At 40.1% G+C, this 27,930-nt stretch overlaps 1 protein-coding gene across 1 annotated transcript; it reads left to right on the forward strand.

Annotated features, from left to right (window-relative positions):
• Positions 1–1,503: 1,503 nt before the first annotated feature.
• irs4b (insulin receptor substrate 4b) lies at positions 1,504–27,252 on the forward strand. Its single transcript, XM_079866207.1, has 2 exons — positions 1,504–5,242; positions 24,919–27,252. Exons 1-2 carry the CDS (start codon positions 1,777–1,779, stop codon positions 24,921–24,923), a joined length of 3,471 nt encoding a protein of 1,156 aa, XP_079722333.1. The 5' UTR covers positions 1,504–1,776; the 3' UTR covers positions 24,924–27,252.
• The last annotated feature ends 678 nt before the right edge of the window (positions 27,253–27,930 follow it).

Genomic DNA, 27,930 nt, shown 5'->3' on the forward strand with positions numbered 1-27,930 from the left:
TGTACTGTATTATAATGTCTTGAAATACTTTGCAGTCACACTGTAGTCAAAGAAATACAGTATCACAGTGCCCTCTTGTTATGATTTCAGTAAACGCAGCAGATGGCGACCTACATTATCATGCCCTATGTGGATTATCCAGTACATAAGACTGCAGAGCCACTAGGTCACCCCTAACCAGATTACCTTTTTTCAAAACCTGTTCAAAAACTCACAGCAAGATTACCCAATACTTTATAGAGATAGTGATTCTTAATAATTATTAACTGTATCTTCTTATTCTCTCAGTGTAATTGTCATATGTCTTTGGATGGCTGTTTTTTTTTAAATCAGTCTTAGTAATTTATATTTTCAATAATGCATTTTGGTATTTCAGAAGTCACACTGTTCTTCTGGTGTTTTTCAGAGTCAGTAGAAAGGTCTCTTTAATGTTATTGGACCTGTGACTATAATTGTCTACGTCCTCTAGTGTCTTAAGGACTGTTGCAAGGTGCATACGGATATGGTTCATTGAACAAGCATGAAAAACATTGATCAAACCCTTTTCAATAAAGATATATAAAGCTTATCTGGATTTCATAAAATTAGCTTGCCTCAAAAACAATTAATAATCTTTCTTATAAACATGTTTACTCCTGGTCATTGTAAAAAGATGTTTCTTTTTTGCTGAGTCTATATATAAAATAATAATTGTAATTGATAGCAATTTTTAAAGGCTAACTAAGTCAGAATATGAATTCTCCAAACAATGTAATTTATACTAAACAATCTTAATAATTAGGTATTGATTTTTAGTTATGAAACTTTGCTATCATGAAACTTTACTGTTATTAATCTCTCTGCCTCTGACTGACAGTTTTGATTTTTGATATTCAAGATGAAGATGTTACGAGTATATTTCCCACACAAACGTGAAGCAATTTAAATTTACTAGAACATTCTCTCAACACACACTTACAAAACACCTCTAATTGCCAGTAGGTAGTGTAACACAAGTGGCTTGCAAGTTAGTACATTACAAATACGGACTTCTTGTGTAGAAAATACAATAATAATGGGATAAAATGATGTATTCATTGGTGTCTGGCAAACACGTAACAAAGGTAATTACACAATCGGCTGCAGTAAGTAGAAAACTAGCAAGTGATACGCAACGCATTACGAAAGGGATAAACAACACCGACGACAAGGAACCAAGCAAACGCCTGTGGCTGTGATAGGACGGGTGACCCTTCAGCCAAACGCTACAGCCAATGAACGCTCGATATCCTATGACGCAAACAGCTTTGCGTCAAACCATTGGACAAAACTCTATCAATCATCAGACGTCACTATGCCAGTTCAATGAAACTCCGAGTGAAGCCATTGGTCAGTCACATTGACGTATAACCGAAAAGGTCCAGCGTGATTGGTCGTAGCAGCTTTCAATCAGACGTTTCGCTCAATCGGGCGCCTCCTCCCACCCACAAGCGAATGACGCACGAGTCATGTGTTGTTTGTGCTGTGCTCCGTAGTGTACACACAGGGCGCGAGGAGCAGATTGGTAGCCCGCTAGGAGGATCTACCGATAATAGATCGGGTAAATGTGGTCATGTTGCAGTTGCTGGCATTGAGTTCTAGGAGCATTGACTGGGATATCTGCTTTTCATGTGGCGGCCGAGAGAAGCTCAACACTGAAAAGACTTCAGCGCGCCGCTTGAGACACGGTTCCCCCCAAACAAACATGGGGTCTCGGTCTATAAGTATGAGGTAAAGTGACCTTTAATCTCCTATCTGATGGCAAATTTCGCTAACTACCAAGAAGGCAAAGCCGCTATGTTGATGCTGGAAACGCAACAGCGGGCTATCGGGACTAACGGTAAACCTGCAACGGCGAACGGCGACATCTCTGTCGGGGAACCCCCTTCCGTACTGGACGTCGGCGGCGCTGCTTTTCATCAACCGAGTGATCAACATCAACAGCACCTGGAATCACCGGCGAGGAAAGGATCCACGTCCTCGTTTAACCGGGCGTACGAGGACTCTGCTGCGAGCAACACACACGCTACCTCAGCTTCTCCAGCTGTGAACACCAGCTCTGCTGTGTCTGACGAAATTAGGAAGTGCGGTTATCTGAGAAAGCAGAAACACGGCCATAAGAGGTTTTTCGTCTTGCGGGGGTCGAGTCAACTGGGGCCGAGCAGACTGGAATACTATGACAGCGAGAAGAAATTCCGAAACACCCTGCGCTCGAGCGCCGCTGCCGCCGCCTCAGCTGGCGCCTCTCCCCCCAAAAGAGTGATCTATCTCTACCAGTGTTTCACTGTGAATAAAAGGGCAGATTCAAAGAATAAACATCTCATTGCTCTGTATACTAAGGATGAATACTTTGCGATTGTTGCTGAGAATGAGCAGGAGCAGGAGGAGTGGTACCAGGCGCTCAGCGAGCTTATGAGTGAGGGGAAGAGGGGCCACCTGGACGCGGAAGAGATTGACGATGGATACGGTACTGTGACCCCAGGGACTGACTTTAAGGAAGTGTGGCAAGTGAATGTTAAACCAAAGGGCTTGGGCCAGACGAAGAATCTAACTGGCGTGTATAGGCTCTGTCTCTCTGCCAAGAGCATCCACCTGGTGAAGCTGAACACTGAGGCGCCTTGCGTGAACTTGCAGCTGATGAATATCAGACGCTGTGGCCATTCGGAGAGCTTCTTTTTTATTGAGGTTGGCCGCTCTTCTTCTATAGGACCTGGGGAGGTTTGGATGCAGGTGGATGATTCTGTGGTGGCTCAAAACATGCATGAGACCATTTTAGAGACCATGAAGGCGCTGAAGGCATTTACTGAGTTCAGGCCCAGAAGCAAAAGCCAGTCTTCTGGCACCAACCCGATGGGCTTTATCACCACGCGGCGACATTTGGGCAATCTGCCGCCCAGCCAGACAGGGCTCCAGCGGAGGTCTCGGACAGAGTCTGTGGTGGGCACTCCATCTAGCAGGAAGAGCAGTGGAGCGAACGGATACCGATTCCGCACCTCCAGCGAGGGAGAGAGCACAATGAACCGTCCCTTTCGCTCTGTGACCGGTAGCCTTATTCATCTCAACACAGCCCGTGCTAACCTGAGCCGGCAGGAAAGTAGCAGTGGGGCCGGGGGCCGCTACATTCGTGCCCCACCGGGATCCTCTTATCATGCCCGTTCAGCCTCGCTGCCAGTGTCACACTTCCCTTCAACCACCAGTCCGATCAGCATGTCTAGCAGCAGCGGGCATGGCTCTGTGTCAGACACCATCACTCGCCCCTCCAGCGCATCCATTTGTGGATCCCCAAGCGATGGAGGTTTCAACTCATCTGATGAGTATGGCTCCAGCCCTGGAGACTTCCGCTACTTCAGAGTACGCAGCAACACCCCCGACTCCCTGGGAAATACACCACCCATCCGTGAGGAGCACTGCCTCAATGACTACATGGCTATGGGCTGGAATCGTGACGTGTTCGGAACGAGCGCGGCTGAGGCGACCCGAGATGAGAGTGCTGATGAAGATTCACGCCCGGGGTCTTTAAGGAGGCGGACGGCCTCCTTCTCCAGGCAGGTTGGGGGTGCTAGTGCTGCTGGAGTAGCTGTTTATCAAAAGATGACCCAGACCACCTTCTCGCTGGACGAGGCTGTGGCTGAGAGTAGCTCTTGGAGCGGCAGTGCCCAGACTGTCTCTACCTCCTCCTCCCTCTGCTCTGACTACAGCTCCAGTTCTGAACACAGCCAGGACCGGCCCCCTAGCCTACGGCCTGCCGACGCTCCTAAGGATGATGGGTACATGCCCATGATGGCAGGTGTGCTGCCCTCCACTAGTGATGCAGACTACATGCCTATGCAACCAAATATCTTCCTCTCTGCCTCTCCACAAATCCAAAGGTCTGCTTTAAATGTTCCTCAGCACACAGACTCTCAAGGCTATATGATGATGCTCCCAGGTAGGAGTGGGGCTGCTGACTCCCCCCTCCCCTCCAGCCCTGACATTAGCAGACGAGCAGAGGCACAGAGAGCCTCTGACTGCCCCAAGAATGCAGAATACATGGATATGTCTCAGAGCAGCTCCACAGCTAATGCTCAAAAGGTTTCCACAGATAATTATTATGCCTTGACCACTCCTGGTGTCCCCAAGTCCTACAGTCCATATTTCTCTCTCCCTCGCTCATACAAAGCACCATCCAGAGACCAGGTTGAGCATGATGATTATGTCCCTATGAGTTCCCCAGCGAAATCAGTCTACATCTCCCCCACAGCCACCCCAGATCGCAGTAGCAGGTGCCCACCTTCTGAGTCCTCTCAGCATAATAGCTTCACGGACCGCCGTGCCGTTCGGCCGAACCGTCTGCCCCTAGGAAGGCGAAGTCACGGCTCTCTGAGGGCATGTGAAGCGGCAGTGCGGCCTTCCAGCCCTGGAGAATACATGAATATTGAATTTGGGGATCGGCCCACATATACTGCCTGCCCGTTGTCTGCTGAAGGTTCTCCATCAACCCTCAGTATCAACCGGGAGCAGCGTAAGTCCCCTCTGCCGCAGGACTACATGACTGTCGAGGTGGCTGGACTTCCACCTAAGAGTCGCTCCCCTCGGCCCTCTCTGGTTGCCCCCTGGAATCCTCCTTCATATATCCGGCCCTCCTCATCCTCCCACTGCAGCGGGCTCATGGTGGGTAAGCCTGACGACTACACAGAAATGTCCTTTGGGCCTGAGGACGAGTCAAAGAGCCCTACAGCCATGCTTGAGCACCTGTGTGTTCTGGAGCAACAGTTTTTCCCCTTCAGCCCCCCGACTGAGCCCAAAGTTGTCCGTGCTGATCCCCAGGGCAGGCGGAGACACAGTTCGGAGACCTTTGTCACATCTTCGGGAGCGTCAGGTGGAAGTGGCTCGGACACCAATGGCACCGTACCTACTAGCAATGTTGGGGCTCAGCAGGTGGGCCGCAACAAGGGACAAAATTTTGACTGCGTTTGGATTGATAGCATGACATCCAGTAGTGATGTAATGCTGGGAACCACATCAGATAGAGCAAATGCCCCCTCTGTGAGGTCTGCAAGGACTATAACTGTGGAACACCAGAATGGCCTGAACTACATCGCCCTAGACCTGAGAGATGATCTCCGGCCTGGGAACGCTCATGATGCGCTTCCCTTGCCATCCTCCAGCGCTCCTCCCCCAGAGAACGGTGCCTATGCCAGCATAGATTTAATGAAATCTGAGGAGTTTACTGCAGTGTCTAAAGGTTAGCAATCTTTAATTTGACTCTAATTGTTTTTCTTGATACTCTTAAAATCATGTCTCATTCCTTTATGAACAGACCTTCCATCCATACTGCATTACGATCTATAAAAAATATTTTTTGGTAAATTAAAAGGGTTAGTTTACCCCAAAATTTGATATGCTTTATTCATTTACTCACCCGTGTGGCGTTCCAAACCTGTATGAGTTTCTTTCTTCGGTGGAACACAAAATATAGTAAAGAAAAAAGGAAAAAAATTCTCCATACAATGAAAGTCCAATGTTGTCCCTTTTGACTTTAATTTTTGGGGCAAAACAGTCTTCTAAATATCTTTTTTGAGTGTGTAACAGAAGAAAGTAAGGCGTAGAGGTTTGGAATGACATAAGGTTGAGTAAATGACAGAATTTGTCATTTTTGGACAAACTATACAAAACCTTATTGTAATGGCCCCCCTCCTCTTGCCATCTCCTCCTTTTCCAACTCATTTGTCCAAAATGTTTCTTTCTTTTTTTAAATATCCACTTTGTTTAGGAACTGCTATGTACTTGGCTGAGTGTGTGTTGCAGCAGGGGGAGTGAGAGAATGCAGTGAGAGAATGCAGTGTTAGTGAGTCAGTGTTCACAGCAAGCTCTAGATGACTCATTTGTTTATCGTAGTTGAAGCAGAGATAGATGTATGTGTGTGTGAGAGAAAAGGTTGGTTTAAAGCTTCTGATAACTTTCTAGCATCTCACCCTCTCTCTTTTTCTCATACCTTTATTTTTCATTGGCAAACAGCACTTTTGTAGATGCATGACTCAGGTGATGATACACAGGAAACTTTATTTTCAGGCAGCATTGCCAGCCAACTAGGGCAGCATGATATTGAAAAAAAACCCCGACATTGTAATAGTTTGTTTTTCTGTGATATACATTGCAATATGAAAACATTACTTGAATAGCTCTATTTGGGAAGAATGCATCATTCCAGAATGATTGGGTTGACTTTTGTTTTTGTTTTTTTGGAGTGAATCTGCATAGAAAATAATTAACAAATTACAAGCATAGATAAATACAATAGAACAAAGATACAAAGGAAATAACTGTGCTTTATGTTTTTCAGGTAAGTCTTAACAGTATTCAGGTACATAAATTGAAAAATCTAATGTAAAATAACACCGCTTAGTCTTCACTGTATAAATTAAAAATAATTAATCTTTGTTAAAGCTACAAAAGTGATTTTCTTTGTATTTTGTTGATTGATTTGTTGAACATTGCCACAGACAGCAGCAAGAATATTAGGCACGAATCCTATATAATGATACACATCTGTTTTCTTTCTCAATTGTTTTGTTCACATAAGCTAGGGGTGTCCAAACTCAGTCCTGTAGGGCCACTGTCCTGCCGAGTTTAGCTCCAACTTGCCTCAACAGACACACCTGTCTAGAAGTTTATTGTATGCCTAGGAAGAAAGATGGGCATTTTGGCATAATTTTGCGTGTGTGTGTGTGTCTATTCAAGCACAAATAGACAAGGATGAGAACATAATTCAGTGTTTGCATACTGTCGGTGCTGTCTTTGTGTGCCCACAGAAAACAATGCGCCAGTTCTGAATTGAGTTCTCTTTCATGTCTTCTTACACTCGAAAGGTTTAAAATAAGTTTATCATTTGCACGATCCCTATACTTGACATCACACATCCTGCGATGTGACTATCGCGGATACACACATCGCCATATTGATGCTAAAACCAGATATCATGCAGAACCATCTACAGATATAGGCTGCTGGGTTAAGCTGTAACATTAAGCATAATGCATGGTATGTCATTGGCTGAAGGATTCGAAATACACTGGCATGCTTTTGGGGGCACTGCAGGTAGGCTACTATGCTAATAGTCTCCACTAGTTGTTGCTGGCTAATTTCACACAAACGCCAAATAGGTCTCCATCTGCCACAACTTTAAACAAACAGATTGTCCCCACCTAAACTCACACCATCGAGTCAATGTTGAGTAGTGCTCAGACGAAACCCTTAAATGTTATATACAGGGAGTTTGACATGCAGATGGTTTACTTGCAGTTGTCTCTGCACATCTTGTTGGTATAAATACATTTACATTGAAACACTTACACACTTCATATTTTTAATTTAGCTAATGTTGTTTGATATACACTCCGGCACGATTTGAACATCCATTGACCCAGCAGGAGATGACCATTTTCACTTTTTATCACGAAATTAACTCGTTTCAGCTTCTTCTTCTAATGTTCTGCCCACAACATGCCCACAGAAATGGCGCCGGGTCGGCAAATGCCCGTATGTTGTGACGTCATGTAGGAACTATGTATTAATCTATCCATCTATCTATCCCATTTATTTATAGCTATAATGTGACCATTTATGTTGTCTTTCAAAAGTTAGCATATCATCTCAAAAGTGAACCTCAGTTTCATATATGGACTGCATCATCTCTGTGTGGCCTGCATGTTCATTGTGTCTGTACATGCCTGCCAGCATAAGGCCAGTAACATAAACTGCATAATTCCAAACCTTTTTACCTGTGTCCGTATTACATGTTGGTCTGGGTAGTTACTAGACTTTACTGGATTTTGTATGATAACAGTACTTGCTGTGATCTTGTTTGTGTCAGTTTTAGTTAAATTCGTCTACTTGCTAGTCATGGATACTGTTTATAGGAGTCATGGATATTACAAAGTATGATATTACAAAGTATGACCCCCCCCCCCCCCATTTTCATATACTTGCGAGCCCTGCTTTACTGTAAAATTGTTAACACAACCAGTTCATTCATTTTTATGAGTTGATGAATTAGTCACTTTCAGTGTTGGTTCTTCTGTCTTGTCATTATTATTAGTGCTGGCCACAATCCTTTAGCACCACCAGTTGTTTGCAGACCTCAGTTTGAGGACCGCTGGTCTATGGTGCCAGGTGTTGGTACCAAGCATGTTGTACAGTTTCATGTTTCAAGCTTGTGCATGTTTTGTTGGCTCATCCACTGGTTTCTTTGATGTGGGCTAATAGTCTCAGCATTTTGCAGCATGTGACATGTGCTGCAGGAAATGCATCAGTGTCGAAAAATGTTGTTCTTAAGCCTGCTGTGTTCATCCACCTGGACAAACTAAGATTCAGTCCAGCCAGTTGTCTTCCTCTTAATCTCTCTCTCGTTCCTGGGTGCTCTGCTCTTTTTCACCAGTGTTATTGAACTCTTTTTCAATATTTTTTAACTTTATTGTACCACAGTAGTGCCATTTTATTCTTTGAAGTACCTTGGAGTACAGTGGTATGTGAATGTGGAAATCATTCAGTGCCAAAGTACTATTTTCTCTTTGGTGTGCAGTGGTGTTCTGAAATGAGGAGGCAAAGTCCACAGTGTTATTTCATGTAAATTCATGTTCCAGTTACACGTAATATTGTCACATTTACCAGGTTAAATAAATAAACATTACTTACACTATCAAAAAAATCAATACGCTTCTATTTTGCATTAATGTTCTACAATTGAACAATACTGTTCCATTTTTTTAAAACCAAGTTTAAATCTAATCAAGAAATTAAGCATTGTTACATTTACTCAAAATTAAAAAGTATAAGAACACAGTATAAGAACAGATGGAATATTTCATGTATATTTTATTTGATGCTTTTTTATTTGTTCTGTTTAATAGTCTGCTTATTTTTGGATCATCTGTCATCAAAGCTAAACATTTCATTTCACCCAGCTGATTTTGATATCCTAAGTGCGCGAGTATTAGGCTATACTTTTATTACTACTTTTAATACTACTTTTATTTAGTTTTACTCTTCCCATTAACAGCATTATTTAACTATCAATTCAGATCGCTTTATGGATGCAGAACATGCATTAATATGAGAGTCGGGATTTATCATGTAAACTTAATAGGTCAATCAAAGCACGATGGAGGCATTGCCTCCTCTCACATAACTTAGGGGGTCTGGTAAAGGTGCTGTTTGTAAGTTTATGACTGCACTTAAGCAAAAATACCATAATATGTTTGCAGATATTTAGGAAACAAGTCTCCTCGTATTCCATTGTAAATTATGTTCGTTCCTGTGTTGCGTGTCCTCAATCTGGCAACCCGCTTGAGTGTCGAATCTGAGCAGGAGGGGCCAGGGGAATTTGGACGGCAGTACCCATTTCAACCGCGAGCTGTCAATCTCACATACTGCACCTTTAAAACTCAATGAGCTCAATGAGGCACTGCCTCTCGCGGTAACTTTAATTGTTGGTGCTGTTCGACAGTGTCACTTTAGAAATATTAGTGATTTATATGTAAGGATTAATTGACGACAGGCCGTTGAATTATTAGAAAAATAATGCACACCCGAGGTGTAACGGCCACTCCGCTTCGCGTCGTGACCGCATTATCACCTCGGCTGTGCATTATTTTTCTAATAATTCAACAGCCTGAAGTCAATTATTCCGCTTATACTACAGTTACCACACCTCGAAACATTGTTCAGATTATGTATTTCAAGACGTTTGTAAAGTTGTTGTCATTAAAACGCTCTTGTATGTAGGACTAATTTCTTACGCATCTAATCCAATGCCTCCGTTGCTAATTCCAAAACGTCATTTTAGAGTTAGTAATGGAGGTTTGAGCCACTGATAGCAGACTAATGCTGGGACACACAACTAGCTGACACATTCTCTGACTGTTTTCATCGACTGCAGCAGATTTTAAACACCGACTTTGAACACAGACTGAACGCGCTGAACACGCATTTGGGCATGATCAGTCATCAAATTACATTCATAACCGGCCTTAAAGTGTGTCTTCGGCTCGGCTTTATGCATTTATTAGAGAGAGATGTTGCAATAATGAGACAGAAAAGCATGTGTGTCAATATTATTATTTATTTATTAATTCAATTCGTTTTAATTAATTCGTTCATTCTTTTTTTTTCTATTATTGACAGATGACAGTAGACTAGCCAAAAAAAAAAAGCCTTTTAACAAGTAAGGCCTATCAATAATTATTTATTTGTTATATTATCTGCAATAAAAATCCGTGCTGCAGGACTATCCATTTATTTAGCCTATATTCAGTTTAATTTTCTATTGATTATAGATAGGAATATACTTTATTAAAATTAAACTGCATGTTTCCATTGATTGTGAAGCTAGACATTGAAAATTGCAGATCAAGCGCATGGGGCTAAATGTTTTTTCTTGTTATGAATTGTACCCTATTTTCCGTTATTACAGTTGACTACGCGAAGTGATATGGAACTGTAATGCGGTCAAGACCTGCCTGGAACTACTTTAGCTGTGCGTTTCCCTGAAAATAATGCACACCTTAGAACGTTCGTCAACCAATCAGATTCAAGCATTCAACTGCCCTGTAGTATAAATATATATATATTTTTTAACTGTCATATTTCATAATATTTTAATTGTCTTTGTGGATTTTTGTATTGTGGATTTTTTGGAAGTGTATAAAAGAGGCACTGCCTACCTTGTCTTGGGGGAAATGCTCCTGATTCTGCTGTCTCATGGTCATGACTCTGCGCTTGGGTTAAGAACTCAAAGTTAGCTGAATCTGTTTTTAAACACTGCTGCTCTGAATGATCTCACCACCCCACTTCAATTTGTGAGGGAAAACACCAACGATTTTCCACACCTTTTCACACAAATGCGAGTGAAGTTCTTACATTGTTGAGCCCTGGCCAGGGTACTTGAGTACTCCAGACTTTCTCTCCTGATTAGTCTTTCTTTCCCCATTTCTGTCTAGTATTTCTGTCTCTCCATCTCTGAATTTCTTTTATAATTTAGCCGCTCCAGTAGTGCTGAGGAATACTCAACCACAGCAGCACAAGCAGCTCAAATCAGCATCTGACCAAATCAATTTAGACCTTAGCCATCATTCGTATTACTGGTGGTTTTCAAAGGTGCTGTAAGCTGTTTTCAAATGCATTCAATGTCCATAACACCTGACAGATATCTCTGAATAGGCACCTGTCTCTGTGACAGCTCTACACTGGGCAAAGAGTCAAGGAAGTGGCCTGCCCCTTTTTTGCCAATAAGAAACACTCTAAAACCATTGTACAAGTTAAGGTTTAACAAGATGTCTTTGCAGGTAGAGGTTTTGGAAGGAGTTTGTTGAAGTTAGCAAAATGGTGCACCTTAGTGAAATTGCAAAAATTCTGACCTGTTGTGGGCAGGTCAACTGAGTGTGGCACTGGTATGTTAATAAGGCAGTGTTTTGGCTGTGCTTGTACCGGGGTCTGTCTGAATATGGGGTATGCACGCTCTTTGTAGTGTTGGAATGTAAATTAGCAAATGCATAGCTACACAGGAATGCGTTTTAATCACAACACATAGTGCTTTTCAGAGCTCACTCTTGGACTGTCACACATCACGAGGTAAACAGCCAAGGTAGCAGAGAACAGGCCAGTTTGTTCTGTACTAAATGGTCAGATCCTCCAATTGAGTGGAGAAATGTTTGAAATGGTTATTTTGGTCTCTGCTGCATATCTAATGTAGTCTTGTCTGATCCTTGGCTGCGTTTCAGTTTAAAGCCTCGTTCTGTTCATTCCCCTTGCAAAGACGTACTGTAATGGTACCATGTTACAATGAAGCTATCAGACAATATTATATCGTATTATATTATTGATGTTATTATGATACTCATGAGTAGAGTACTTATGAATACCATGATCAGGGATGTGATTTCTTTCCCCTCTTGTTTATACAGATTTCCATATTTTCCCATAGACTGACCCACGTGAAAAAAATAAGTTTTTTTGTGTCTGGTTACTTTACGATCATTGAATTTGCGAAATAGCCTTAAACAATGACTAAATAAACTGCAAAATGTTATTTGATTTCATGCACGTATTGCTTCTGACAGCGCTGCATGAGCTCGCGGCGCCATCTACGGGACACCCGTAGCATGTTAGCCAGTGTTTAAAGCGTCAAATGCGAATAAAATTCAGCATTGAAACGTGTTACTCGCCAGTTGCCTAGTGACTCGTGCCTAATAACTGAATTTTGACACTGCATGGTTGTGAGAATGTGATATGGCTTAGTGCAACCATTGAATTGCCATATATATTAATCTGACATTCTGCATATTTTAGAGAAAAGCCAAAGCGCAGTGTTAATTTTCAGGTTCGATTTACAGTCAATTTTACTCTGCAAGTGCTGTGTTTGAGTAGATGATAATTTGCATTTGGAAATGCAGCATGTGCCAACCATCTTCCCAAATTTGTAAAGAGAATCGTTTATAAACCTGTTGTCAACATAGATAAATAAGGGTTTCCTTCTTTTTTGTCTTTAGCTGATCATATGCCTGCATGATTCTGTGTCTACAAACATGGAAATACCATAGTAATTTTTTAGTTAGTGTCTGTTTGTGAACCTTTATGAAAATGGCTTTTATTGGCTATATTACTGCTGGAGCTACAGTAAAGTCTGATCGATCTCAGTGTGCATGTATGGCTGGTAATAAGTGATAGTTACAAGTTCAACACTGTAACTATATTTTAGTGTTCACTAGGAATCCATTCTAGTTTTTTTTTCAGTGAACTGAATTGATCATATTTGAAAGTATTTGGATCAGATTTAGCAGTAGAATTTTATACTCATACTTGATTGACTCTAATAGGACTTAATTACAGGTACAGTATTTTCTTTATTAGGCACAGTGTCAGGTGTCGTTGTTGAAATGTGCTATTAGCGGGTGGCATGATTAGTTTGTCCTGTGAGCAAAAATGTGGATACTAGTGGAGTTACCTGGGAATCCCCTTATTTGGATAATTACGTGCATATGAACCCCATGAAGTGAGCACTCCATATAGTTTAAAACTGCTTTTAATGCTCCTCTATGTCATGGCTATAGTCTTTATATCATTGAAGTAACCATAGTTTTATTTGAAAGTACTATATATTTCTTTTTGTACACGTTTTTAATATTGTCAAAATTACTGAGAGCAACCTTTGGATGCAAAAAGAGTCTAAAAGTTTCATGTATATAATAAAGTGCATTAGTGTTGGGAGATCTCAGTCCTCTGTTGAGAAATGAGCTGTGCTGCATGGGCTAAAGTCCTGCTCAAGAGGCATCATGTCCTTCTGTACATCACATATGCCTATATTTACAGCGTTATTTTGAGAGCCCACCTTATTTACGACCATGGCATGTGCTGAACAGTATTGCTCTTATTGCAGGAAATGAGGACCGCAGGTAACAGGATCCTTTTCCTGTGTTAAATTCTGTTCAAACACGCACAAACTCGCATATCCCTTTCATGCTTTACAAAACGAAAAGTTTTTCTTCCTTTTTTCTTTTTTTAAAGTCTTTGACACTTTGTATGCAATCTGCTGTGGCATAAACATAAGAGAAGCTCCCTTGTCAGAATGGGAATTTAACCAGAAAAATTATATAATAATTTTTTTCTGTATTCCGCAAATGACTTGACTTACCATTTAAAAGTTTAGGGTCAGTAAGATTATTTATTTGATTTATTTATTATTAGTACTTAACCTTTTAATAATTTAAAGGACACATTACATTGATCAAAACAAAAGAGACATTTATAATGTTAGAGATGCTGTTTGTAATGCTGTTCTTTTGAGCTATATTAATTAAAGAATCCTGGTTTCCACAAAAATATTAAGCAGCATCGCTGTTTTCAACATTACATTGATAATAAGAAATGTTTCTTGAGCAGCAAATCAACGTATTAGAATGATTTCTGAAGGATCATGTGACACTGAAGACTGGAGTAATGATGCTGAAAATTCAGCTTTGCATCACAGGAATAAATTACATATTAACTATATTCAAATGTAAAAGTTATTTTAAATTTATTTTATTGTAATAATATTTCTCTATTTTTGTTTTACTGCATTTTTGATCAAATAAATTAAGCCTTGGTGACACTTCTTTCATGAATCTTACCAACCCGAAACTATTGAACAGAATTGTACGCTCTTTTTCTTTTGATAGATGAATTATTCATACTAGGGATATAAAATACAACATATTTAAAAAATCAGCTGTTGAATGAGACTGATCAGTCTTAAAGTAGTCCTGTATAATTAGGCTGTTTTGGGTTCACCTGACCATGATCAGATGCAGTTTTTAGGGGCTGATTTTGAGATGACGTATTGCTGTAGACCAATATTGTTTGTCAGTGATTGTGGATGAGTCCGTATCAGCCTTTAGAGTTCAACCCCCATTAGTTTACTGGTACACTGAGTTACTGATCTACGTTAAGACCGACTGAAACTTTGACCCTATACACAAGCAAACAAGTTTCCCCTCCCTAAAGAGACCTTCACCTCATGTTTGTGTGCACAAACATTAGTAGATCCATGTTGGTTTTCTTTAACTATAGACCTGCATAAACAAACCTATGCCTTGTATATCAACCTTTTAAACATTTCGAGGGTAAATTAGAGCGGTGGATTGCAGTGCGTGATGGCGTTTGGCACATGTTGAGGTGTTCTGTTGAGTACTACATTAGCTATCACATGAGCTTTTTAAAAACCTATGGACCCAAATTAGGGTTGAGAGATGACAGGAATGTTTTAGTCCAGAACATGGTGTGCTTGGCTTGAGAGTCATATGCACAAACACACACATGCTCACACCGATTCTTCCTGCTTAATTATTGAATTTATGACTTACTCGACCAGTGTTTATTGTATTTTAATATCCGGAGTGTTCTGGTTACATCAAAGGCGAATCAGAGCCTGCCTAGCAACCACATCATAAACCCCTGTGCGGCAAACTTTATTCTCTCTCTCTCTCTCTCTCTCTCTCTCTCTCTCTCTCTCTCTCTCTCTCTCTCTCTCTCTCTCTCTCTCTCTCTATCTCTATCTCTATCTCTAAATATATATTTATAAATTTTTTTTTTTAATCTGTCTCTCTCACTCACTTCACATAGATTCAGCTTCAGTCAGTGTGTGTGTGTGTAACATGCCTCTGTCCAGCATCAGTGTAGCAAAATACAAGTTCAACTTGTAACTTATTTGGTAACCTATTAGGAATGCATGTTTGGCCAAAAAAAAAAAAAATCATAATGGGAAATAATGATATTTTAATGTTCATGCTAATAATAACTGTAAGCATGACCTTTTTGTGTGTAATTTACGAGTGATTAATTTGAAACAATACTTTTTTTTTTTAATGAAATGTAGGCTAATACTTTTTTTCAGCAAGGATGCATTAAATTGATCAAAATTGACAGTAAAGGTAATATTGATACAAAAGCCTTCTATTTGAAATAAATTCTGTTCTTTTGAACTTTCTATTCATCAAACAATCATGAAAAAAAATTATTACAGTTTTTGTTTTTAATTTAATACGAAATGTTTCTTGAGCAGCAAATCAACATATCAGAATAATTTTTCTGAAGGGTCATGTTACACTGAAGACTGGAGTAATGATGCTTAAAATTCAGCGTAGCCATAATTGCATATTTTCAAATAGAAAAGAGTTGTAATTGTAGTAATATTTCACAATATTACTGTTATGTCACTGTTTTTACTGTTTGTTTGTTTTTTGATCAAATAAACACAGCCCTGGGGGTGCATTGATTTCTTTCAAAAACATAAAATACCCACCCCAAAACTTTTTAATAATAGTGTACATTAATGGACATCACAGTTAGCACATTACATAAAGATTTACTTATTGCAAAGATACATCCACCTTTTGCAGCTTACAGTTTGGTTCATTTACCTGCTTGTCTCTTATTTTAAGACTGTTTCCTGGCATTGGTGGCTAGACAAGTTTAATCCCACCCATTGTCCTCTCGTATCATGAATTATGTGGCCAGTCGCCATGGTGAAACGGAGCGCCCTGCAGCAGTTTAGCTGTTTTCGTTTAGAGAACTTTCCACAGAAGGCGATTTGTGTGCGTGCGTGTGTGTGCGTGTGTGTGCGTGTGTGTGCGTGTGTGTGCGTGTGTGTGCGTGTGTTTGTCACTCAGGTTGGCTGTGATTGGTGTTAGTGGGTCATTCCTGTTAAGGTGAGGCGCTTCAGTGTCTTAATCACATGATTCGGCTCTCTGTGCCAGTGCAGTCCTACTGGACGATTGACATCTACCCTTCATAAGTTCATCTACTAGTGAAAGAAGAGGCTCTCATAGGGTCAGGGGACAAATCTCACTGTCATTGGCTGGCCGAACAGCACTGTAAATAGGCTGGAGCAGCAATGGTTACTTTGATCATTGTTTCCCCTAATTGAGACATGTAAGGCTGGACGATATGGCCAAACAAATAATCATGATAAAAGTTTTCATATCAGTCGATATCAATGACCATCACCATAAAGGTCCTTGCACACTGAGCCGAAATTTTTGCTTGTTAAAAAAATAAATGTAACTTGTCAATCACGTTTACACATTGCCTCAAATTTTCGTCCGTCATAAAAAAATTCGAATCGGGATAGATTTTTCTGCGTTTTTCGCATCTGTAGCAAGCATTTTGAGAGGTGTTTTGACAATTCAGAGCCACCGAATGACGACGAATATGAAAAAAACACATACGAAAATTTCGGACTCGGTGTGCAAGGACCTTGAATGTCAAATCTTTAATTCTTTCAGGTTTAAAGGCAGATTTGTGATTATTATAAGTGGAAGTTGTTGAAACCTGGCAGTTAATTGTAATTTTAAACCACTTTTTATTTTCAGAACATGACAACACTTCACGCTTTTGAATTCTTTACACTTTTCCAGTAATTTTTACTGTATTCCTAGCCTGACGTCGTCATACTCAGATTCTAGTCAGAATATGAGTCTGATACTGCTCCATTGGGCTGTGATTATGGGGCGTGTTTCAACCAAACCAGCAACCAGGAAAGAAAATGCCTCTGCACTCAATTGGATAGACCTCCAACCATTCAGAGGAACGGAGGATGTGACGCATGTTCTCTATTCATCTTTCCGATCGACAGCGCTCTTTGGTGACGTGGATGATTACGTTACTGTTGATCATCTGTCCATCATCGTATAAAGCCCGTCCTGACAATTTGATTGGTCCGAACAGCTCTGGTTCAAGCATAGTTGCTCCACAACGGATCAAGTCCAGACCGAACTTCCCGACCTCAAATGTTGTGGGCGGGGCTAAGTTTGGCTGGCATCCAGGCCACTGTATTCCACTTTTCCAGTATTTCTCCAAAATAAATCTTAAATGAATTTCTTAGTTTCTGCTTCTGCTAACAGGTGATAATTGTTTCAAGTCATGAAACTGGTTTGTGTTGTGACTTTGGCAGGTAGTGGTAGTGGTAGTGGCATCTGTAAATTGTAATAACCTAATTTTTATATGGTAAAATTGAAATATTCTGACTTTTTGAGTTTTATTAAAATGAACCATTGGTCTTCCATAGTAGCATACATTTAGATCATAACCACAGTTAAAACCACGCATATAACACTGCTATGGTAAAATGTAACTCTTTTCTGTGGTATCTGCTAGTATAGTAAGCTCACACTGCGCTGCTGTTTGAACTTTGAGCCAATGGGATAAATGGTCCGTGTGGCGCGGTTAAAACGAGTAGCACTGTTTTGTTCCGCTTTTGGCTAATAAACATTATATTAAACATTTACTGAACTCTTGTTATCGTTTTATCGAGGACAATTATAATGCAATAATTATCGCTATCGTTTTATTGCCCAGCCCTAATGGCATGCTTGTAATGTCTGATTGGTATGGAGTTTGGTGCCCATGCAGATGCCATTCACTTTTTAGGACTGTTTGAGAAGATGGATGGCACAGATCTATTCCAGGGAGGTGGTTAATATATAACATTTGGCCTACCAAAAATGGCCACTTTACTCTTGTGTGCAGGTAGGGGTGGTGGTCAGGTTGTGGTTGTCGCTGTGGGGTAATGATTGCACCAAGGTCAGGAGGAACTCTGTGACCTTTGGTACCCCATCGGACCTGCCCTTGAACAATGAACCAGTGGCATTCCTGCCGCTCCAGACGCCGCTGTGCGCACTCATGCCCACATTGCCCTCATGCCCCATTGTTGGGTCAGACAAAGCCCTTTATCAAAGGCACTGTTTGTGTGCACCAGGGTCAAAGCAGGCCACCGTACAAACCCACTGCTCACCAGAGCTGTAAAGGGATAGAGAGATGGCAATGGCAGGTGAAGGGCACGTGGTGTTATCCTTAGATGAGACGGGTAGGACATAGAAAACTGATGTTAAAATAACACTGCTGTTCACTTTCAAAAGTTGAAGGGGTGTTTTCTTGTCACAAAAAGAATGTGAAACGCGTATGTAGGTTATATAATTTTAAATATATTTTAAAGATGTTTTAAGTTAATTTTACACACTTTAAGCATTATCATATCGCATATCGAATATCGCATTATTTAATGAGTTATTGCAATTTTCTTCAATATCGTGCAGCCCTAATGTGAACCTTGAAATCTATTTTGTTTGTCTTCCCGTTTTAGTCAACCCAATATTATTAAGCTGACTGCAATCAAGCGCAATAAGCTGAGAACTGAATTTGGGACCGCATAGAGGCGGCATCTGTGCTCACGCTTTGGCTGTGTGTCCGTCAGTGGAAACAGTGGAGTCCTTTTTCGCAGCTTATTGTGAATAATAACACTCGTGTCTAACGTGTCAACTTTTAGTACTGCAAAGTTAAAGTGTAACACTTGATATTTGATATTTGAAATTTATGAAACGATGCAAATCGGTTGAAGATAGAATCGTTATTCATGTGTAAATCAATTTTTTCCCCCATCCCTAACAGCTACAATTTCATGCAGAAATCCTTTTATTTTAGTACTATAGCCTATATGTTATTAATCTGTAATTTCGTAGCACAGAATCAGCCCTCTTAAGAGTCATGAATGATGTAATGCTCACTACCGATACCGGGCAATCTGGGGCTTTGGACTTGCTAGACCTTAGCTCTGCATTGATTTGACCTGGTCGATCACAACATTCTTGTATCACGTCTAGAACCATGAGTGGGCTTTTGGGGCACGGTGCTTCAATGGTTCTGTTCATATTTAACTAGGCTAATAGGAGTTATTCTGTCTGCATTGGGCAACAGTCTTCGTCTGAAATGCAGTTGGGCTCTGGCGTTCCTCAGGGCTCTATTCTTGGCCCGGTTTTGTTTAATCTTTATAGCCTATGCCCCCTTTGGGTTCTATTTTATCTAGACATTGGGGTATATTTTCATCTGTATGCTGATGACACACATTTATTTGCCTTTGAAGCGTGATGATACGCTTGCTTTAAAGCTGATATTGGACTGTCTGGATGAACTAAAACTCTGGCTCGCTAGTAATTTCTTGAGTCTTAATGAGAGCAGGACCTAAATTATCTTGTTTGGTTCAAATGATCGCAGTACTCATGATTTTGATCTCCAAACGCTGTTACCATACAATACCACCTGTGTTTGGAATCTGGGGGTTTTGTTTAATGACAACCTTAAATATTACCTTAAATAAACCTTAAAAACAGATAAGTGCTGTGGTTAAGTCCTATTTTTATCATCTTTGTCTTTTAGCCAGGGTTAAACCCTTTTTGTCTGCTAAGAACTTTGAGACTGCTATGCATGCTTTTGTAACATCCCGATTAGATTATTGTAACTATTTATATATTGGTGCCCCTCAGATGTGTATCACATGCTTGCAATTAGCTCAAAATGCCACAGCACGGCTCCTCAAAGGGAAATGTACAGTAAAAGTGAACACATCACACTAAGATCTCGCTTCATTGGCTACCGGTTAAATACAGAATTGATTTTAAAGTTTTGTTATTTGTTTAAGTCTTTGCAGAACCAGGCTCCACAATACCTGAATATCTGAACTATTACATCTGCCCTCACAGTCAAGATCACTCAGGTCGGGGGACTCTGATCTACTATCTGTTCCTAGAACTTTTCTTCAAAATAGGGGTGAAGTTATGGAATAGTCTACCAGCTTTCATCAGATCCGCCAAAACTTTGTACATTTTTAAATCCAGTTTGAAATCTTTTTTTTTTCTCAATTGCTTTCAATATATCTTGAGTATCATTTTTTTTTTTTTTTATATTTTACCTTAGTTCATAGGTTTTCCATCTTATTGTTAGTTTCCTTGGCTTTTGTAAAACACTATGGTCAACACCAGTTGTTTTTAAATGTTAATTTAAACATGTTAAATGTGCTATATAAATAAAATTTTATTGTATTGTAATATTATTCCTGTTATTTTACCTGTATACCTTTCTATCTTTCTTGTGCTGGATCACTTAGTGATGATGAGCTGCTCCACCTGTGGTAGTGAACTTTTTTTAATATGTAGAGAGAAGAAAGGTGAGAAGAATGGCAAGAAAGAGAGACAAATAAATTCAACATTTAAAGATACTGAGACGACTACACAGACATTGTGGTGGGGACTCTTAATTTAGATGCCCGTTTAAATTCATCTGAATCATTGAGTTCAACACTACATTTGTGAATCCGTTTCTTCCAGAATCTGCCATATAGAGTAGTGAATTGCTCTGCAAGCAAAATGACAAATTGTGAAACAAGTCAGCATACAACATTTGCTGTGAGCTTATATAGCATCCCTGTTGCTTTCTTGATAAGCAAATTGTCGTCTTTTTGGATTCTTCTTTCTTCATGATGAAAGCGAGCACCTTGCTACACTGAAGGTGATCTTAATGACACAAATCAGCTCTCCATGCCAACACAGTTCTTCTGGACCAATGATGTCTGTATGAGTTAGTAAGTTCGTAAGTTCATCTACTAGTGAAAGAAGAGACTTCTGCGGGGTCATGGGCAATCCCACTGTCGTAGGCTGGCAGAGTAACTCCTAAAATAGGCCAGGAATTAAAGGGAGGCAGCAGTGGTTTGGTCATTGTTCCACTTATAGCGGTGGCCTGCTGTGGCATCACACTATGATATGCTTGTGATTTGTGTGTGGTGACGCACATGGAGTTTGGTGTTCATGCAGTGACGCAGATGGTCTTGTGCTGCAGTTCACTTTTTAGGACAGAGGACGACTGAATGGGATGTCTTTGATTCTTTGATAAGGTGGTTAATATATAACACATCAATGGACTCAAACTGAACAGGCTTAGATTAAAAATGGCCATTTCGGTTTGTTTGCAGGAGTAGGGGTAACTACTTGTTGGCTTCCTTTTCTGTCTTAGATCGTTTTTGTTTTTTTGAGGAGGCACCAGTGACAGCCAGTGATATTTATTTTTATTGTATGGAAAAGAGCATCTTTGTCATTTTGGCAGTGGGGTATAGAGTGACAATGGTGGGTAGATTTGAAAGCAAATGATCTGTGGAAGATGCAACTAGTTCCCAGCTTCAAAAACCTATTTGACTTTTACTTTCCTCACTCCCTTGTATAATTTTGGTTTCATTTTTCAAGTTGTTAGTGCCAGTGTTCCCAGATTGGGCCAATGATTTCCAGCTCAAAAGCTCACCAAAACCCACCCAAAACTTTAACTGCCAAAATAATTTGATAGAATTGGATTGCTGTCAATCAAGGTTAAGCACCATTTCTATATCCTTAAAACAAAATAATGGTCAAATCAAATTCCCAGGAAAACGGATCAAAACAAGGCAAATACATTAAAGAGAATTAGCAAATATTAAAATGTCTAGGTGGAAACTGTCAAATGGCAATCAAGAAATGAACCATGACTTAAACCCTCGGAAAAAAAACATTCAACAGTAAGAAGTCAATTTAAGTGCGAAAAGTTCACACGTTAATGCACACACCACAGCTAAAATGTGTCATTCATTGATGCATACTGTACGATAATCCAACAACAAAAAACTAACAAACAACAAGAATGCGCTTAACTTTGTGTTGCGTTTTAACTTCAGACAGAAGGTCTTTCGGTAAGTATATATTGTAGAACATAACGCAGAACTTGGTACAGTCAAAACGGATTAATCGTTGACGCAACTCTCTTTCAGCAGCTGTTGCGGACGAGTAGAGTACAATCTAGACGGTTTAAAAGTAGCAGATGTCCTGATCAGTGTGCACATGACGATGGACCGGAGTCGTCCCATTAAGTCATTCAACTGTGCTCTCAGAGTTAGTTATAGGCCTATTTATAAAGAGCCTTCGAGTCATCTCCCACCACTGGTGTAGTCCACGTTTGGAGAGTTGGACTCTCACTCTTTACTAGATATAACTTGCTGTGTATTTATGCCACTTTGGCAAAGCAAGCACTTAAATATATACACAGCTACAAGTTATTGCGCTAAAAACCCATCAGTCATGAATGATCACGTCTGCCTGCTGATCGCTGATTGGCTAGAGTGTATGCTCGCCTGCGACGTCAACGCCAGCCGACTCTTCCCTGTGTGTTTAGTAACGTCACGATGACTGATTTGGTGGAGTACATGCAAACTTGAGTTTTGTTTATTAACCAATTAGACTATAAAATTTAGATGTTTGAAAACTGCTGAACTGACCCCAAAACAGCCCAAATTTTGTACACCTGCCCAAACCAATTTTTACCCGCCCAATCTGGCAACACTGGTTAGTGCCATATTCCCTGGCAAACTGCATTGTGGTTTGCTCCAAGGCAGGAAAAACTAAAAACTATTGGAAGCTGAAAGCTGTCATTCTCTCTTTAGGGCATGCAGGACTCAACAATAAGGATGGCCCACTGGCCCGGGGCTAGTTGACCGATCTGTCACTTGCCCCTTTGGGGCAATGATGCGATGCCACTGAAATCGTTACATTCATTGATCTTCTACATTGATTTTTATGCCATGCACTTAAGACTGATTCGGATGGATTTAAACAGGCATCTAGATAAGGAGTCCCTTTGTCGTCTTAGTATCTTTTACTGTTGTATTTATTTGTCTCTCTTTCTCCCCATCCTTCTCACCTTTCTTCTAAGAAAAGTACAGTACTAAAATAAAAGGATTTCTGCAGGTGATTGGGGTTGTGTTGGGTTATGTGTGAACCCATCTAGGGCACCATATCAGTCAGAATGTTTTTTTCAAAATTCTTACATTTTTGTTCTATGTTATGAGGCCAAGTCCAACATGAATGACATTCCAATAATTCCAATAATGAGAAAAGGCTTAAATATAAAAAGCTAAACATAAAAACACTTTAATTCAGCAAGGATGCATTGAATTCATCAAAAGAGAGTAAAGACATTTATAATGTTATCAAATTTGTCTAATTCTAATAAATGCTGTTCTTTTGAATTTAAAAGTGTTTCCACAAAAATAGGAAGAAGCACAACTGGTTTAACATTGATAATAATAAGATTTTTTTTTCTTGAGCACCAAATCAACATATTAGAATAATTTCTAAAGGATCATGTGACACTGAAGACTGGAGTAATAATGCTGAAAATTAGGAATTACATTTTAAAGCAATAAAATATAAAGGTTATTTTAAATAGTAATAATACTTGCCAATACTACTGTTTTTACAGTATTTTTGGTCAAGTAAATGCAGCTTTAGGGAGCATTAGAGACCTCTTTCAAAAACATTAAACCTCTTACTTACCCCAGATTTTTAAACTGTAGTGTGTATATATTTTAGCAGATATTAAAATGCATTGGTATTTAAACATTTTAGCATTCCTTTGTGGTGGGGCCAGTGAAAATGTTGACCGGGCAATGTTTTTGTTGAGCCTTGGGCTGGATCAGATATTGGATTATATGAAGTTGGTTGATATGTAACATCTGGCCGACCAAAACTGGACATTCTTAAACTTCTAAAACTGGTTACCTTGATCGTGGTCTGCTTTGTGTGTGGACAGGAGTGATGGCAACTTCTGTCTGTCCTAAACAAAACTTGAAGACTCATATTTCTAATAAACAGCACACGATGCTGACTCCAGTAGATGGGTTTTTTTAGTGGCTTCTCTCCTGGTAAACTCAGGTTGTGGCTGTCAATGTGGTCGGGAGGAACTCTGGGACCTTTGGTACCCCATCGGACCTGCCCTTGAACAATGAACCAGTGGCATTCCTGCCGCTCCAGACGCCGCTGTGCGGAGAGCTCTGAAAGCGTTGGCATTGTGCCCCAACCACCATTGTTGGGTCAGACAAAGCCCTTTATCAAAGGCACTGTTTGTGTGCACCAGGGTCAAAGCAGGCCACCGTACAACCCCACTGCTCACCAGAGTTGTAAAGGGATAGAGAGATGGCAAGGACGGGTGAAGGGCATGTGGTGTTATCCTTAGATGGGATGGGTAGGACATGGTAAAACTGGGTAGAGGATGAATGTAAAGATAGTCATGTAAAAGAAAAAAGGTCTCGCTTACAAATACGCAAGCTGTTACTGTACGCTGATGTATGAACGAACATGACACACTGGCCGATCCCAAACACTGAGTGTGTGAATGTAGCCTAAATGTCCTTCCAAGTAACTTTTAGTAAAACAGAGTTTTGTTACGGACGGCTCTGCTTACGACTTTTTTTAGTCTGCCCCCCCCCCCCCCCCCCAAAAAAAATTGCCATCTTTTATCTATAAATTTTAATATTTGAATTTGTTGAATTAAGATATCGTGAAATCTGACCAATTTTTGGCCCTTAATTGAAACATTCCACCAAAACTTTGAATCTTTTAAAAAGTTCATAAAGACATTGTAATCCATATGAAACAAGCAATTTAATCGAAGTCTTCAAACAGACATGATAGCTTTATATGATGAGCATCCCATCTTCACTTGGTACATGGGTTAATCCTTTCTCTCTTTTTCTCATTGCAGACTAAGGACCTGTCCGATCAAGCTCCTGCAGAGATGCCAGATAACGTGCGAGCCCTAGCACACAACCCTGTGACACAGCAAAAGGATCCTGAGTTTTGCTTTAATGGACTCTTATGATTATTTTTATTTGTTTGTGTGCTGTCTCAGAGCACATCCATACGTTCTGTCTTGTATGAGTTCAGTGCTTTTGTGATTTGTATCACAATGTTATATCCGCTGCATTAAAAGGAGGTTCATCTTACGAAGACACCATAATCCGCAAGTCTGGTTTAGACAGGTGCATGCTGTTTACAAGCATCACGCGTATGTACAAATTGTATTTATTTCCCATAAAGATTTCAGGTGCAATTACAGATTTTAGTGTTTATGTTTACCGTTTGCTTAACAGAGAGAACATATATCGGTACAGTACAGACTGCAGATGGGATGTGACTGTACAGCAGTAGTGTTTTTTTTTTTTTTTTTTACGAATGTCTGTCTCCGTTAGGTCCTCACCTTAACGTTTCACGCACATCTTCAGTTTTGGACTGTAGAAACCTCCTCTTTTGTACTCTCAACACTGTTCTTCAGTATCTGTGAGTGTCAGGCTAGTCATGCCGTTTCAGTCTGCTTTACCCAGTGCAGGGCCACAGGTGTTTTTCACCGTGCCTTTTTGGCATGTGGCGCAGCCCAAACTTAGCCTTTTCGTATCTGTTCCCGTACTTATTTTTGACCAGCATCATCTCCTCTTTGCCAAGTGTGCTGTAGAGAGGGAGGGCAAGAGGAAGGGTCTATTCTGGGACTCCCCTGATGAAATCTGCTGCAGTTGCTAAAATGGCACTCAGATGAGCACAGTTAGTGATTTATATCATCCCAATAAATATAAATTAGTTCTCGAGTTATGTTTTGGTACCCACAGTAAATGAACTGTAAGGGGAGCTCTTCTTCAACTTAGTGAACAAACAGCACAATACAAAGGAACGAAAGCCCTATTTTGTCTGTATAAAACTTTATGCATGCTGTTGGCAAGATCGTAGGATCTCCTTCAATAGACAACATTAAAACAGCCTCAACATTTCATTAATATTTTATTTATAATTAATTATATTCAATATTTTAGTATTACCAATCAGCTGCTCTTTGTTCCATGATACTCTTCTCTCAGTATTGCGGTATGTCCTGTTTTGATCAGGCTGTTCTTTCAGGAAGTGAAGAAGTGGGTACAGTTCATCGAACTGATTTCTGCATTGTTCTCTAATATTTTTTCAAAGGAGTGATATGCACACTACACCATCTGGTTCAAACTTTAGGTACAACCTTCCTTTTTGTTTTTACATTTCCCTGTTGCTACACATTGTTTTAAAAGACAAAATCAAATGTGAAACTTGTCGTGACAAAAAAAGAAAAGAAAAAACTGTGTACGGTACGGTCTTCATTGTTATTCTGTCAATGGTACGAAAGTGAATTTTGTCGTCTGATAAAAGGATTCATTCCTCGTGGATTTACCAAAGCAAGTCTTAACTAGCACAGATTGGCCATTAAAGCTCAGCTGTGGTTCTGTGAAAACAAGGTTTTGCTCAATGTCCAAAACTGTATCTAAAACCCAAAATTGCCTGGATGTGGTAAATGGGACATTGGCATAAAAAAGGGTACAGCTTAGTCTTTTTCTTGCTAATGTTAGCATAACATTTGTAATTGTGAGAATGATCTCTAAGAGTTACACTGAAACAAATTATTTTTGAACATAAAAGCTTTAAATCAGCCACATAAATGTATTTGATATCAGCCTTTTGCTAATGTATGTGATCAAGCTGACTGCTTTTTGCCATGATTTTCATTGATTAGTACAGATGTGCAGTGGTACAGCATTAATATGTTTTACCCCAAATTGTTTGTTTTTGTTTTAATAGCTCAGATCTTTTCTTTTGGAATGTTTTATGAAAGACTATTCTTTCATTTGGTATCATTTCAAAGTCAAAGAGACGGGAAGTTTGTGCATCCCCCTCGTCAGTTTTCGTGTATTTGTCGAACCTCATTAGTATGTTTTGGTACACTTGTCTTCTGTTCGCTATTGTTTTTGAAGTCTAAGCTTGACAGATGGCAAAGTTCAGGTGTGGAGGTCCGATGGAGTCTGAGAAAATTCAAAAAAGGAAAAACTTTTTATGGTTGTCCATGTGTGTACATACTGATGCTTTGATTTTTTTTCTTCTTTTTTTCTGCAGTTGATAGACTTTACTTTTTCCTCCGGTGGGAAAAAGAGAGTGAAAGCAGGCAAATCATTTGAGCATTGCTTAGTGTTTGTATTTATCTTTTTTTTGCTTTCAATAGAGCTATTGCAATAAAAAAAGTTCCTGTAACACGTTTCAGTTCCATTTGTTTTCTCTCTGTATGCCTGTGAATGAAAAAAATGTCCACCATTGTTGAAATTGATTGTTTGCTTCGGTAACATTGGCTGCGTTCCAGTCCAAAAATGTCATGGCCTTCACTCGCTAACTTCCCTCCGTCTCGTTCACTCGGATGTGCGTCATTGCTTACGTTGCATGAGTGCCCACTACTGGCGGAACCTTTGAACGTGCAAAGCCCTTGATCACTTAGAATCCACTATGGGGTTGATTTATTATTTTTTTTCCCTTATGAAAATTGTTTAATGCAGCATTCTATAAATATATAGGTGTGTTTGAGTTTAAAAATAAAATATCGAGTTGTTTGTGGTGGGGTAAATTAAACGCAATATGCGTTGACATTAGCCTGGCAAGCCAAACCTACATCAAGATGTTAGGTCTGGCAACTCACCATAGACACGGCTCAATCCGAGGGGCGGGATAAACGGCTGTCTTTCAAATTCCCTCTGCACGCAATAGGACAGCGCTTCAACCAACCAGAGCGTTTTCCCAACAGCGGAGCTAAGGTTAGTTGATAGATTCAACTTTTGAATCTGGCCGACAAACTCCAAGTCCTCGAGTCGCGGCCAAAGCCGATTCGAAAGACTGTTCTCCAGCAGCTCCGCCATTCTTTGTTTTCAAGTAGCAGGAA

The sequence above is a fragment of the Squalius cephalus genome, assembly GCF_949319135.1.
Source record: "Squalius cephalus genome assembly, chromosome: 3".
Taxonomy (NCBI): domain Eukaryota; kingdom Metazoa; phylum Chordata; class Actinopteri; order Cypriniformes; family Leuciscidae; genus Squalius; species Squalius cephalus.

What these genes read in the sequence shown, in the direction of transcription:
- irs4b (XM_079866207.1), top strand. Translation starts at nt 1,777, where the DNA reads ATGGCAAATTTCGCTAACTACCAAGAAGGCAAAGCCGCTATGTTGATG.